This window comes from Psammomys obesus, unplaced genomic scaffold (assembly GCF_907164565.1).
Source record: "Psammomys obesus unplaced genomic scaffold, mPsaObe1.curated_primary_1811, whole genome shotgun sequence".
Lineage (NCBI taxonomy): Eukaryota > Metazoa > Chordata > Mammalia > Rodentia > Muridae > Psammomys > Psammomys obesus.
In genome coordinates this window covers 1,673,987-1,689,620 of record NW_026596176.1, presented here as the reverse complement: position 1 = coordinate 1,689,620, position 15,634 = coordinate 1,673,987, and the positions used below count along the sequence as shown (strand labels likewise).

Genomic DNA, 15,634 nt, shown 5'->3' with positions numbered 1-15,634 from the left:
CTCGGGGAGGGGTGTGTGTGCATGCCATCTCATCGCACCAGGCCATTCATTCACCTATACTTCATTCATTCATATCACCCAACTGAAGTGTCTAAGGCTTCTTGTATACCTGGTCTTGAAACAGAGACTGGAGAGGACCGTGACCAGTTGAGCCAGTCTGATGGGAGAGCCACACATAAGCAAAGCAAATCACCTTTAATGGTAGTATGGATTCCAACCAAAAAGCCCAGAGTAGGGCCAGCAGAGGTGATAGGGGTGTCCTAGGAGCCTGGTCATGGCACCAGGCCCACCTGGAGAAGCCCTTGGGGAAGGAAGGAGTTGGTAAAAGGTGGGTCCCACCTGGGTGGTCCACAGAAGGGCTGAGAGAGGGAGTGAAGAAGGGTTAAGAATCAGGCCCCTGCTGCCCTGCAGTCCCTGTCCTGGTCTCTGCCCCTGGGGGAGCTAACACTGCATGAAAGGTCCCCCAAGGGCATCCAGTCTAATAAATCCAACGAGGATAGTTGCTCTGCTTCATGCTTCCTAACCCCTCAGTTCCCTGAGGTCTGCCTTTTCTACGTTCTGGGGAAGTGAGGACACTGCAACCCGTCTATCTATTGACACCCAGGATTCTGGCCACAGTGGCCTCTTCCAGACCTTGAGTGGAGGTTCTGACAACTCCTCTAGGGATACAAGCACTAGACCTACTCCCTCAGACCCTGGAGCCCTACCCTCATCTCTGACCCCGACCCAGACTCAAGGGTTCCAATCCTCCTCTCTCAGACCCCGAAGTTCAGGCCTTAGCCTCCTCCCTCAGACTCAAGAGTCCAGGGTCCAGTCTTCCTTCCTCAGGACCAGGAGCCTATAAGCCCTCCTCCCTCATACCTAGTTCAGTCTTTATCCCTGAAACTCAGGAGTACATACCCACGCCCTCCTCCTTCAGACTCCAGGGTCCATCCCACTTCCACCTCCAATCCTTCCTTCTATCCTCTGACCCTCAGCACCCAGTAATTCCGGCTAGCGAGCTTCCAGCTTGGACTGCTCAGGACAGAAACACGTGTTCTCTGCACTTCACTGGCTCCCCGGCTTCCAGATTTTGGAGTCTGGGTTTTGCAGCCTCGCCTGGACCCTTGGGGAAACAAATCGCCCTAGGTTCAGCTTGTTGAAGACCGGCCCCTCCTTCTTAGAGGCCTCCCTCCCCCACCCCTTGTCCCCTTAAAATACCCGGGATCCCTATGGCAACAGGCGCCCGCGACAGGTGCGGGTGTTATTTACGGGTCGAGCCCGAAATAGCCAGTGGGGTGAGGGGGTGAGGGGGTGGGCAGATGGGGCGAAGCAGGGAGCGAGCGCAGCGGGTCCGGAGGGCCGACTGGGCGGAGGCGAGCAAACCCGGACGCTTCGGAGGCATCGCGGAGCTGGGGCCGGCGCGGCGCGGAGGCAGGAGAGCGCAAGGGGCCCGTGCCCGGGAGACCCGGGTGGGAAGACCCAGGGGAGCGCGGGACCCCGAGCTGAGTCTGGAACGATCCTGGCCTGGCAGGCCCTGGGAGCCTGGGGGAGGGGGAGCCGAGTGACTGCAAACGGACTGACTGAGAGTCCTTTTCCAAGTCCTATGTCCCCCAGGGTTCTTTGCCCTGGTTTTCTGAGCCAGAGTGTGGACCACAGTGCCTTGGTCTGAGCCCTGTTGGAACCCCAGTCTTTCTCCTGGGCCCTCAGAGAGTCCCCTAGCCTCTTTTTCTGGACCTCGCCGTGATTCTCAGCCACGGAGAGACTTAGGCTTTTTGTCTGAGTAGTTCCTGGCTTGCCCATTGCCCCCCCCCGCCCGAATTCAGTCCCCCCCACCCCCGCCCCCGATCTGCTGTGAATATTGGAGGATCCTCCTTGCCTCTCTGAGACTTGAAAGGATTTGTTACTTTCTCTGTGAAAACCCAAGTCTAACTCTTGTATAACCCGAAGGTGTTCTGATATCTCCCTCCTCAAACTCAGCCGGAAGAAACCTAGACCATATTTTCCAAATACACGAAAACCCTCAACGTCCCCTCTTTGGGAAAATTCTGAGGCTTACTGGAGACCCCATCAGCAGCTTGTACAGACAGAGCAGGTGCTCCCTCCTGGAGCTCCCCAGTCCCCCTCTTGGACAGGTGAACCTCAAAGGGAGCCTGGCTTTCCTCTAGGCCTCACCTGTGCCAAATTCATGGGCACAAGTCCAGGTGGCATCCTTAGGTCAAGAACATAGTTTCTTTTTGTTTTTATTTTTAGTTCTGAGGGGCAGAGGCCTTCACTCTTGCACTTGGGGTTCAGCTTTTGCTCATTCCCAATCTAGTTGACACTGAAACTCCTACTTCTTTCGAAAGTCCAGGCCTTGCTCCCTACCCCACAGGCGCCCTGTACAGACAGGTTTCTCTGACGCTTTGAAGCTCTCCTGAGCTCCAACCACTCCCTCCCATCATCATGATGTGGTCTAACTTCTTCATGCAAGAGGAGGACCGTCGTAGGGCAGCTGTGGGCCGGCGTCGTGCCCAGGGACAGCAGAATCTCGGCCTGACTCCGGAGCATGAGGGCAAGATCAAGCTGGTGCTTTTGCTGGCCGCCGTGGGTGCCACGCTGGCTGTGCTGGCTGTGGGCACCGAGTTCTGGGTGGAGCTCAATACATACAAGACCAACGGCAGCGCCGTCTGTGAGGCTGCCCATTTGGGGCTGTGGAAGGTGTGCATCAAGAGACTGTGGCAGGCGGACGTGCCCCCGGGCAGGGAGACCTGTGGCCCAGCTGAGCTGCCAGGAGGTGAGAGGCTGTGTCCTGAGCCAGACCTGTGTGCCGCAGTCAGGCAGAAAGAAACTTATGTCTGGGAAAACCAAAAAGTTTTATCCCCAAGAACGAGTTTGTTCCCAAATCAACCTGTGCTCAGAAAAACTGGAGAGAAAGGGGGCGGGGAGAGGGAGGAGATACCCAGGCATAGCCCATTATCGCCAAGTAGCATATCCCCTCAGAAAACGTGTTTATAAACGTTGTCTTCTAGCTATGGCCCGTGCCCCGGACCAGCCGGTACCTACTAGAGACAGCCTGTGCTTTCAGACCCAGCTGGTACCCTCAGAACAGCCTGTACCCACCCCCGCCAACCCATATCCCCTAGAACTGCCTGCATTCTCCACCAGACAGCCATGCACCCACAGACAGCCTGTGCCCTTAACTAGAAGCCTGGAGACATCCCACATTCCCACCCTGTGAGCCTCTGTGGAGACAGACCACCCTACGCCTACCCGGAAGTAAAAAAAAAAAAAAAATCTGCGCTATTCTCTGTTTGCAGATACAATGAAATGAAGTTTTTACCAGGCACCTCTAGCAATTCTGAGGGCAACTTGTACCCCCTTAGAAATGCTTATTCCCAGTCCCTCTCATGGTCAGTGTGGACATCCCAACCCTTCTCCCTTGCTCTACAAACACTCCACACCCTTCATTTCCCCATATGGTGGTTCTTTTCCTCTCAGCTGCGCCTCTTATTCTCTGAAGAACATGCCCTTTGCTTAGACAAATGGGACATTCTATACCACCCTGGGAACTAGAGATGTCTTTATTTTACCTCTTTTGACTCTAGGACACTATTTGACACCTATCAGAACCCACTTTGGATATCATTTGTTTGATGAGATCCCTGCCTTGCTCTTCCCCAATGTGTACCTGAGAGTCTCAGGACCCCTCAAGGACTATCTTTCACGCCCTCTGGGCTCTGGATGAATTCCCTTTCATTACTCAACCTCTACTTTTCCAGATGTAATCTGGAACCCAAAATAGGATGTTCTAAGCCTTTGATAGCCAAATGGGATGCCAGGAACTGTTTGTGTCTTGAATTACCTCTCTGTCCTGATTGGCTATCTTAAACAGTTCCCTTTTGCTGTTTCTCACTGCTTGGGGCCATGATTAGGGTGATCCCAAACCTTTGCAGAATGGGATAATGAAATCAAACACAGGATGCTAGCTGGGCCTGGTGATACAATTCTGTAATCATAGGCACTCTAGAGGAGGCAGGAGGACCTTGAGTTCAAGGGCAATGTGGAATACAGAGGGAGATCAGAGACAGCCTGGGCAACTTTGTGAGATCCTCTCTCAAAAGGCAAAAAGAGAGCTGGGGTCATATCTCAGTGGTAGAACACTTACATAGAGTTCCACAGTGAGATACTGGGAGTGTGGCTCAGTGGTAGAGCACCTGTCTAGAATTCTCCAGCGAGGGACTGGAGCGTAGTTCAATGATGGATTGCCCCCATATCTGTTCTACAGGGGAGAAAAATGCGAGCTTAGTGCCCAGTCTGGCCTCAGGCTAGTTCTATGTGGTTTGACTCTTAGGTGTCTCTGTTCCTAAGAGCTATACTTTATTGCACATCATTAGTGCTTAAGAAGGTCTCAGAGATCTTCAAGGTCTTTGGGAGCAACTGTCCTCTTCACTGTGTATGATGAGGTCCATCACATCCCTTGCTATTCCCTCTACTTCTCAGGACTTCACCCTGACCATGGTGGCACAAACCAGCACTCAGGAGGTGCAAACAGAAAGACCAAGAAGTCAGTCAGCTTGGCTACAGAGTGAGTTGTAGGCCAGCCTGGGCTACATAACACCTTGGATCAGCAGTTGTGTCTGTTGGGTATCAGAGAGTGGCTCACCCTGTTGCTTCCCGAGCGAGTTTGCCCTGTCCTCCAGGGGACATGGACACAAAGTCCTGTTCCTAGCAGCCAAATGGGATGCCAGGCACCACACCCAGCCCCAGAAAAGACTGTAGTTCTCTTATGGGTACAGACTGTATCCCCTACTAGTGGCTGCAAAGAGCATCTTTCTTTCACAGGAAGTGCCCTTTGTCTCTTGATGCTGTAGGACAGGCTGACACTTGCTGTTGCTCTGGTCTGGAAACCACAAACCCTTCTTCCATGAGCTGGTATTGTGCCTACCCCATACCCTCACTTGATGTGGATTTATCCACTTGTCCCTTCATAGCTCTCCTTCAATTTATAAAGCTCCATTTCCACTTCTCCAAACTGTCTGGCCTCTTTTTCAATGTCCTCTACTCCCTGTGGTTCTTTTCCCTCCTGTCTGTTTTTTTGTATCTCAGTTTCCCCATATGTAGAATAAAAGAATAGGTCAGAGTATAATGCACTTCAAGAGCCCGGATATAGGTAATGGGCAGAGTGCTTGCCTTGTATGCACAAAGTCCTGAGTTTGGTCCTCAGCACTACATAAACCAGGCAGTACACACCTGCAGTTCTAGCATTTGGGAGATGGAGGCAGGAGAGTCAGGAGTTCAAGGCCATCCTTAGCTTCATAGCTGGTTCAAAGTCAGCTTAAGATATAAGAAACACTGTCTTAGGAAGTTAAAACTTCTGTTTTTAACTTTAAGATTTCTCATATTTAAATTAACAATGCTTTGAGTAAATCTTACATATGTTTACATAAAATTATCGTCTTCTTTTGCAAGGTCCTTCTTATGGCTCTGTCTTTTAAAAAGTTTCTTTTTAAAGACAAGGTCTCATGTAGCCCTGACTGGCACCACATCTGTTTATTTAAAAAGCTTATTTCCCAAGTTGTGCATGTTATATGCCTTTAGTCCAAGAACTTGGAAGGCAGAAGCAGGAAGATCTCTGTGAATTTGAGACCAGCCTGGTCTTATGTAGCCAATTCCAGGACAGCCAGGGCTACACAAGGAGCTCCTGTCTTGAAGAAACTTCTTTCCTAATTCAGTTCTCTGATGTGTATGGCATGTATACATGTTTTGACTTGGAAACATAGAGTTTGAGTTTATATACATATATGTTTTGATTTGAGGAAATGGTATATGTAATTTTATGCTGTTTTCAATGCGATTTTTCTTGATTAATACTGTGATTTCCAAATTTCTTTTACTTGCTTATGCTTTTGTAGTTTATAGCAACTCTGTGCTGTAAAGCTGTCCATGAGAGCATCTGTCTCAATTGCCCAAGAGATGGACACAAGGTTAATTTCTATTCCATCTTAGTAAACAACCACATCTATATTCCTATGTGTGTTTTTTTTTCCTTCTCTGAATATCCAGATGTAAAATTGTGTCATAGGGTATTAACATACAGGCATGTGTCAATGGTACTTAGTGTTAGTGGTAGAGTTGTGTTCTGAGAAATGCAGGTTTAGGCCAATTCATCTTGAGAACGCCGAAGTGTATACTTACGTAGATTAGGATGGCTTCTATATGACAGAATCTTGGTTTATTTCATTTTTATTTTTTAAAAGTTATGTGTATGTGTGGTGATGGTGTGTGTCTGTGTGCACAGGTACCCCCAGAGTTCAGAAAACGGCATTGGATCCTTTAGCACTGAGTTGCTCGTAAGCCGCCTGATCTCAGCAGGGGTGGTATGTGCTCTTAACCACTGACCATCTCCTTGGCAGCAAGGTGACATACTCTCACCGCACCTCAGTCATTCACATGGCCCTCTACTAACTGAACTGTTGTCGCCTACTATACACTTGTACTTCGTTTTCTAAGTATGTCAAAGTCCTTCACAAATAGAGCAGTGACAGTTTACAGCCCCAGCTGCTTCCTCTTATCCCTCCGATGCTTGATGCTGCCCTTTCAATGTTTGCCCATCTAATTGATCTGAAGTGGCACCTTCCTGCTGCTTCGAGTTGCGTTCTCTGGCTCCTGCTGCAGCGGGTCTCTCTTCATGTGCTTGGGAACTATCCAGACTTGCCCTCCTGTGAATAACTATTCATATCTGTTGCCCATGTTTCAATGGGGTTATTTCTCTCCCCACTTGCTAATCTGCAGGAGCCCTTTGTTCATGCAGCATAGGAGAGAGGAACCTTTCCTGAGTCTCTTAGCCTCCTGGTTCTTGCATCTTGGTGTCCTTTGTTGAATAAAATGGTAACTCATTTCCAATCCACTTGCTTCTCAGACTCGCAGGAAGGAGCCAGGAGAGAGATTATCAGTTTATTTAAAGAGGAAGAATTGGAGGGCCAGAGAAGTTAATGGGTCACCCTTGGACTGCAGGGTTCGGGTGAAAATTTCAGTCTCTGAACACTGGTGATGCGGCAGGTCATCTTGACATCATGGTGTCATTTCCCAGCTCTGTGCATGTACTTATTTATTCCCTTCTCGAGCCTGTGTGTGCTTGTGTGTGTGTGTGTGTGTGTGTGTGTGTGTGTGACCTGTGTGTACAGCACACGCAGGTCAGAGGTCAACCCGTACAAGTTTTCTACCATGTGGACTCCAAGGATTGAACAGGGGTCATCAGGCTTAGCACCTTTCTATGCTGAAGATTTGTTCAGCCTGATTCTTCTCTCTGTGTCAGCTATACTAATACTCTATTTTTAGCTGGACACACCCAGCCTTGAGCTTACACACAATTTCATTTCATCAACTCCCTTCTTTTTTCCTGCACCCCACAGAATCAAACTGCACCTACTTCAAATTCTTCACCACTGGGGAGAATGCACACATCTTCCAGCGAACCACCAAGAAAGGTGAGGACATCTAATGTGACAAGGGGGGGCAGGGATCGGGGTAGGGTGGCTGCTGTGAAGGGGTGACTGACAGCACCATGCTCAGGATGGGGTCAGCTTCTGTGGATGTCCCATATTTGGAGGGGGATGGTAGGTTAAGAGTGGGGAAGATGATCACCAGACCTTGTGTCCAGCACTCTGGCCACTAACTCTGCCTGTGCTGTGGCTTGGGCAAATCATATTTTCTCTGTGTATTGAGCATTATAAGGACATTTTACATGCTAATTCCAGCACACAAAGCTCGTTAGCATAGTTGCTGGTTCTTGTTAGAACCCTGCAAGGTTGGGACTTTAGCTTCATAGTTTAGGTGAGAAAACAAATCAGAAATGGTTGAGAGTATTACTGTCCTTTTCCCAGAAAAGGGCAGAGGCAAGATCCCAATCTAAATAAATATGAATCTACAGGGTCGTATGGAAAAAATGAAGCTGTTACGTGTGTACAGTCGTCTATGTGATGGCCTCCAGCCACATGTAACCGCATACTACTCAGGAGCATGGTGTGCGGATGTAATTTAATTAAAAATCAAAATGTTTAATTTTAACTTAAGTGAATTTAAAATGGTATCTGGTAGCTACTACTGTACCCAACAGTGCAACTCTGTGGACTTTGTCCTTTCTATCCTAAGCCCAGCGTCCTGACCATCACTCCAGTGCCCCAGTATCTCCCCGAGGAACTGGGGTCACTCCTTATCTCTCACTGTTTTTTGTTTTTTAAATAAGGATTTAATGAGTGAGGCAGCTAAACATGCGAGCCCTGGTGCATAATAGGGCCCCTTACCTTCTCCATTCTTTTCTCTTCTGAGCTGGGTCAGGTCACTGTGCACCTCGGAGATGATGAAATGTCAGCCAAGTGAAGTGGCGCACGCCTGTGATCTCAGCATTTGGGAGGCAGAGGCAGGCAGATTCCCTGTGAGTTCGAGGCCAGCCTGGTCTATAAAGAGTCGAAGACAGCCAAAACTACACAGAGCAACACTGCCTTGAAAAAAGGGGGTGGGGAGAGAGCTGGCAAAAATATCCTGGCGCACCCATATGGACCACCCACTATTCTAATCCCAGTTTTTCAGAGCTAAGACTGACAGGGGTGGAGGATTTTACCAGAATTTTCAAGCTGGGAAGTAGTTGGTGATAATTACAACCTAGTTGGTTCCAAGATAGTGAATCCCTTTCACCACTTTTCCCTCTACTTCATCATCTGTAACCCAGTGAGGAGCAAAGAATAAGTAGCAGTCGGTCCTCCCTGAGCTGGCTTTGTCCCCCTTTTTGCTCTGTAACCTGAGCCAAGTAACTAACTGACCCGCCTGAGTCTCCATTCCTTCTACAGTGTAAGTAAGAGGCTCTCAGGGGGACTTTGAAGTCTTCCATCCTTCTGGTCCTGATTCCTTGTTTGTTTGTTTGTTTGTTTGTTTGTTTGTTTTTGAGACAGGGTTTCTTTGTGTAGCCTTGGCTGTCCTGGACTTGTTTTGCAGACCAGGCTGGCCTCGAACTCACAGATATCTGTCTACCACTGCTTGCCTAGTGCTTGGATTACAGCCATATGCCATTGAGCCTGGCTGGTTCCGATTCTTTTGGAGGAGTGCTGTCCATTCTCCTGTTCCATGCTCACTCCCTCTTCTTTGACCCCTCCTTGCAGACGTAAACTTGGCAGCTGCTGTGATAGCTGTGCTGGGACTGACAGCCATGGCCTTGGGCTGCCTCTGTGTCATCATGGTGCTCAGTAAAGGAGCAGAGTTCCTGCTCCGCTTGGGAGCTATCTGCTTTGGCCTCTCAGGTGAGGGCTGAGTGTGGGGGGACCAAGGGTGTTGCATGCTGGGAGGTGAGATCCCTACACACTGTTGCATGCTGGGAGGTGGGTTTCCATGCACTGTTACGTGCTTGGAGGTAGAAATTCCACATGCTGTTGCATGCTGGGAGGTGGACCTCCACACACCATTACATACTGGGATGTGGGACCTCTACCAGCTGTTGCATGCTGGAGGTTAGGATCTCCACACACTGCTGTGGGAGCAGTAGGAACTCTACACAGTGTTTCATGCTAGAGAGTAGAATCTCCAAGTATTGCTGCATGCTGGGAATGAGGAAAAACCCAAGGGCTCTAGTAGGTTCAAAGATGGAAGAATTCCAAGGACTTTTTCTGGCAAGGTTTATTTAGATTTAGATGCTGTTTTAGACTTGAGCCAGGAGTGCCAAGAATTTTTGCACACTGAGAATGAGATCTCCACTCACTACTCCATGCTGGGAGTAGAGGAGGGGGCAGTTCAAGGGCTGTAGTAGGCTCAAAGATGGAAGAATTTCAAAGCCCGTTGTTGGCAGAAGAGCAGGCTGTCTCCAAATACTATTTTAGGTTTGGACATAGGCTCTCCAAGGATTGTTTCATGTCAAGGGGAGGGGGTAGTCTCCAGGTACTGTTGTGTGCCAGAAGTTGAAGTGAGTTCATGTAAAATGTAAAAGTTAGGCGCATCCCAAGCCCTGCTGTTGCACATCAATTGCATTCTCTCCAAACGCTCTTTTAGATTTGGCCTGAAACTGTTGCATACTTAGAGGTAGAGGCAGGACTCTGAGCAGTATTACATGCTGGAGGTCAAAGAAAGTCAAGGGTTGAGTAGGTCTGAAGATGAGAGAGTCTCAAGCTACTAAGAAGAGTTCCAAACAGTCTATAAATTTTGGACTTGACTTGACATCTGCAGGGCTGTATACTATTCTTATAGGTAAAGAAAGAAATGCCACATCTTGTCAAATACGGACCTCAGTAATACCAAAGACTTCTGTTTAGTCTACATCTAGTTCAAAATACTATATCGATAGACTAGCTAAAGGTTGCTATTATTTTTTATCTACTTATTTTGTATGTGTAAATGCTTGCCTGCATGTATATCTCCCTTTGGCCAAAAATCACTTATATCTCCCCTCTTCCATGATGGATTATTGGTGGACTGGTGTCATGCAGGTCTTGGGCAGGAAGCCACGCAGAGACAAGATTTGATGCTGAGCTTTCTTGGCCTCTTTTTCACTGAACTGCATCATTGAATTTTGTATCAAAATTTTGGATCAGTGGTAAGAGCATTGTCTGCTCTCTCAGAGGCCCTGAGTTCAATTCCCAGCAACCGCATGGTGTTTCACAACTGTCTGTACTGGGATCTGATTTTCTCTTCTGGCACGAAGGTGTACATGCAGATAGAGCACGCATTTACATAAAATAAACAAATAAATCTTTAAATAAAAAAAGTTTGCCAGGCATGGTGGCACACATCTTTGATCCCAGCACTTGGGAGGCAGAGACAGGAGGATTTCTGAATTCCAGGCCAATCTGGTCTATGTAACAAGCTCCAGGACAGCCAGGACTACATAGAGAGATTTCATCTCAACCCCTGTCCCCACAAAAAGTGATTAAGCCAGGCATAGTAGAGAATGCCTGTAATCCTAGTGTTTAAACAGATGGAAGAGGATTTCTGAACTTCAAAGCTAGTCTGGTGTACATAATGATGAGAAGGGCAGCTAGAGCTGTGGGAAAGTTTGCCTCAAAATGAGGGTGTGGGAGGCTGGGAAATGTTGTGGTCAGTTACGTGCTAGCTGTGTAGGCAAGGCTGCCTGAGCTCGGTCGCCAGCACCCACTGAAAGCAAGGCGGCTTTTAGAATCTGTACTTTATAAGTCTACAATCCCAGCAGGCTGGCACAGAAAGGAGGGCTTGCTGGCCAGTGAGTCAAGCCAAACTAGTGAGCGCTGGGCCAGTAAGAGACCCTGTCTCAAAACAATAAGGTGTAGGGCCAGCAAGATGGCTCAGCAGGCATAGGGACGTGAAAACAAGTCTGATGTTCTCTCCCCAACATGGTGAAAGGAGAGAACTGACTTGCACAAGGTGTCCTGTGATTTTCACACATGTGCCATGGTGCGCACACACACAGACACACACACACAGACACACACACACAGACACACACTCTAAAATGTAATTTTGAAATATCCCTATTCCCCATAATCCTGCCAGAGACAGGGTTTCCCTGTATAGCCTTGGCTGTCTCCTGGAACTCTCTCTATAGCCCAGGCTAGCATCAGACTCAGAGATCTGCCTGCCTCTGTCTCCCAAGTGCTAAAAAACATCTTAAAAATAAAGTGGAAAGTAATTGAGAAAGGCATGTGATGGTGACCTCTGTCTGGCTTTCACACATAGACACATGGACCATGAACCCGTGTGCGCACACCTGCACAAGTGCACACACACGTACACGGAGGAGAGAGAAAGGAAAAGAGAGAGAGAGAGAGAAGAAAAATGCATGTTAGGCATAGATGTAATATTGCCTGTCCTCCATTGGTGGAATGAGGATAACTGACAGCGAAAAGCTTAAGAAGAGGATCCTGTTTCTTGGTTGACAAAGGGAGGAGGAGGTGACAATTCCAAACCTGAACTGGAGTCCCTGGGCTGAGAGTCTCACTCTCTTCCTCCTCCTTCTTCGACAGGCCTGCTGCTCTTTGTCAGCCTGGAAGTGTTCCGGCATTCCGTTAGAGCCCTGCTCCACGGTGGCATCAGCCCTGAGACCCCTCCAGCTCCACGCCTGGCCTATGAGTATTCCTGGTCCCTGGGCTGTGGTGTGGGCGCTGGTCTAATCCTGCTGCTGGGGGGAGTCTGTTTCCTGTTGCTCACCCTGCCTTCCCCGCCCTGGGGGTCACTGTGCCCCAAGCGGGGTGGCCCAACTGCCTAGAGCCCCAGACTGCTTTCGGCAGGCATCTGCGAAGCCTGCCTCAGTTTCCAACTTTTCACCTATCTTCTAGAGAAACTGTTCTTCCCACTTTGGGGGTCCATTTCACAAAATGTCTTGATCCCTAATCTTCTCCTTGTAAATAACGCTTTTGTGGGCATGGGAGATGGCTCAGTAGGTAAAGTGCTTGCTGAGCAAGCATGAGGACTTGAGTGTGGGTCCCCAGAACCCACTTTAAAAGCCAGCACAGTGGTACATGTCTGTAATTCCAGTGTTGGAAGGCAGACCCCGGGGAACCCTGGGACTCACTGGCCAGCTAGCCTAGCCAGTTAATGAGGTCCAGGTTCAGCGAGAGAGTCTGTTTCAAAAACTAAGGCAGAACATAGAGGAAGATACCTGATGCTGAACTCTCTCTCTCTCTCTCTCTCTCTCTCTCTCTCTCACACACACACACACACACACACACACACACACACACACACACATGCACACATTCACACATACACACATGCACAGATTTTTCTTTCTTGGTAGCTGAATTTGGGTTGCTTGAGGTAGGCTATGTTCAAATGGGGCCTCCCTGGAGAAACTTGCAAGGACCTGATGGAGAGATGGGTGTGAGCTGGTGGAAGGCGGGGGTCCCAGAAGGATTTGGGAGTCTTCTTTGTCCAAGTCTGTGCTGATTCACTTGAGGGAGAATCAACTCCTACAACTTCCTGGTGTGACAGGGAAGAGCCTAGCTCTGACTTCACTGTGATCTGATTTGGGATTAAAGATTTGAAGATGTGACATCCTTGGTTTGGAGCCTGTCTGTGGTGGAACACGCACGCTCTAGGGTGAAGCAAGGAACCTCTGTCCCCTCCACTCACTGGCCATGTGCTGCCTGTCCTGGAGTCACTTGCTCACAAGCCCACACAGATGGCAGACAAGAACTTGGAAAAGGTAACGGTTCAGATCACAGACACTGCCACAGCTTGAATCTTGTCCCTCACAAAAGTACATGTGCTAGAGACTCTCAATGCAGCCTTGTTTGGTTACAGTTTCCTGTGTGTGTGTGTGTGTGTGTGTGTGTGTGTACATGCGTGTGCACACTCATACGGTATAAAATGTTGGGTTTCATATGACTTTATTTTAGATTTATTGATTTTTATTTTAGATGTGAACATTTTGCCTGCATGTCTGTGCACCTTGTGTGTGCTTGGTGCCATTAGAGGTCAGAAAAGGTTATCAGAACCCCCGGCAGTGGAGTTACAGATAGTTGTGTACCCCCACGTGCGGGGACGTCAACCTGGCTCCTCTGCAAGAGTAACATGTTCTCTTAGCTGCTGAGCCGTCTCTCCAGTCCCTCATGTGACGTTTTATACAGATATACTTGGACCACTTCGTCATCTCCCCGACCCCACTCTCCTATCTAGTCCCAAGTAGTCCCCTTCTATTTTATTTTATTTTTAAAATTTGAGACATAGTCTCACTATGTAGTCCAGGCTGCCTCTGTCTCCTGAATACTCGGATTACAGGCCTGTGCTACTGTGCACGTGTGATGGGTTTGTGGTTGGTTTGTTTTGAGACAGAATCTTGCTTTGAAGTCCTGGCTTGTCTGAAACTTACTGTGTAGCCAAGGCTGCCTGCACACTTGCAGTGATCCTCCTGCCTCAGTGCTGTGATCACAGGAGTGGTTCTATAGACCAGGTGGTTATAGAATAATCATAGCAAAGCAAGGTCATTGGGATTGGCTCTAATTCAACTCAGCTGGTGAAAAGGAGAGATGGGGTTTTCGCAGAGAGCGGAAAGCATGGAGGGACGTGGGAAGAAGACAGCTGTCTGTAAAGAGAAAGGCCCCTGGTGGATCCTTGCCTCCAGCCTCAGAAAGAAGGAAGTGAGATGCTCCACCTGCATTTTATTCCTAAAACACCCAGAACCATAAGGCGACAGGTTTGTTGTCCAAGCACCTGGCAATGATTTGTGACAACATCTCCAGCAGGTGAATCCAGACTTTGGCATCCAGGCATGTGGATGCTCCTAGAATAGAAACTGAAAAGTGTGGAAAGGAGGGGCCATTGAGGCAACTCAGAGGGTAAAGGCACTTGCTGCTAAGACTGAGGACCTGCGTTGGATCCCAGGACCCACACTGTGGAAGGAGAGGACCAGCTTCAGAAAGTTGTCCTCTGACCTCCGCACGGGCACTCTGACATGTGCACACATACGCACAAATAAAATGTAACCAAACATGTGGAGGCAGGGGCTGGGAAAATGGCTCAGTAAAGTGCTTTCCCCGCGAGTGTGAGGACCAAAGTTTGATCTCCAGAATCTATGGCAAAATCTGGGCATGGTGGTTCAGTTGTGTCATCCCAGCGCTGGGGAGGCAGAGCCAGGAGGCTTCCCAGGTCTTGCTCTTCAGGTAGTCCAGCCTCTTCAGGAGACCTGCGTGAGGGCAACTGTCTCAGACAATAAGGTGGGCAGCGTCTGAGTAGTGATGCTTGAGGCTGATATCTGGCCTACACACACACACACACACACACACACACACACACACACACACGTACCGATACACCAAGTACATTCTCATACTATATGCAGGTGTCTTTGTGTGATGATGGGTAGAGTTTGGATAGTATTTGAGATTCACCAAAGGCAGTTACATCTTGTTGGGGACATGGAAGAGACATAAAACTTTTTCTTACATTTTCTTAGAAAAAGTATCTCTTATTCTGTAACAGTTTAGTACATAGAAGCATTCCTCTCCCCTCCACTCCCAACACATATCCATATACCTTCATCTCCCCCTACCGCTGCTAAACAACTGAGTCCAGTTAGTGCTCCCTGCTGGAATGTTGGGTGATCTTTCTGCCTTGGTCTTGCATAGCTGCTGTGTGTTCTTGAGTGCCGCACGATGTCCAGAACACAGCATTTCACAGCACTCCTCATCCTGCAGCTCTTAAAATTCTTTCTGCTCCCTTTTCCAAAATGTTCTCAAAGCCACCAGGAAATGAGGAGCTGGTGTCAGTGCTGGAATCTCTCAGCAAGAAGGCCCAGCTCCTCTTATGAAGAACAGTCTTTCCCTGCTCATGTACCACTGTGTGCCTGGCACTGCTTCAAGTGTTTTATAATGTGCTGCAAGCCTGCTGCACTGCTCTCAATGGCTCTACCGAAACACAGAGAACTTAAGTGTGGTCCTTCATAAAGCTAGACAGCTATAACATGGAGAAAGTAGATTTCCAATTCAGGCTTTTCATGCCACACTCATATCTGCTACAGAGTGTACAATTATGAGAAGCCAGAATGATAAGCTCAAAACTCAGGCCTTTCAATTGAAGTGATGCTCATCTTTAATATTGTGCTCTGGAGGCAGAGGCAGGCAAGATCTCTGTGACTTCCAGGACAGCCAGGATTATTTATGATACCCTGTCTCAAAAGTAGTAACAGAAACCCCTCTTCGGCATTAGACTGCCTTTGAAT

At 48.5% G+C, this 15,634-nt stretch overlaps 1 protein-coding gene across 3 annotated transcripts; it reads left to right on the top strand.

Annotated features, from left to right (window-relative positions):
- Positions 1 to 2,424: 2,424 nt before the first annotated feature.
- Positions 2,425 to 12,291, top strand: Cacng6 (calcium voltage-gated channel auxiliary subunit gamma 6). 3 transcript variants are annotated; one of them, XM_055595713.1, is made up of 4 exons: positions 2,425 to 2,755; positions 7,374 to 7,448; positions 9,117 to 9,254; positions 11,940 to 12,291. In XM_055595713.1, exons 1-4 carry the CDS (start codon positions 2,425 to 2,427, stop codon positions 12,179 to 12,181), a joined length of 786 nt encoding a protein of 261 aa, XP_055451688.1. In that variant the 3' UTR covers positions 12,182 to 12,291. The 3 variants fall into 3 exon arrangements, with proteins under 3 accessions (XP_055451688.1, XP_055451689.1, XP_055451690.1); XM_055595714.1 differs by lacking the exon at positions 9,117 to 9,254; XM_055595715.1 differs by lacking the exons at positions 7,374 to 7,448; positions 9,117 to 9,254.
- Positions 12,292 to 15,634: the final 3,343 nt, after the last annotated feature.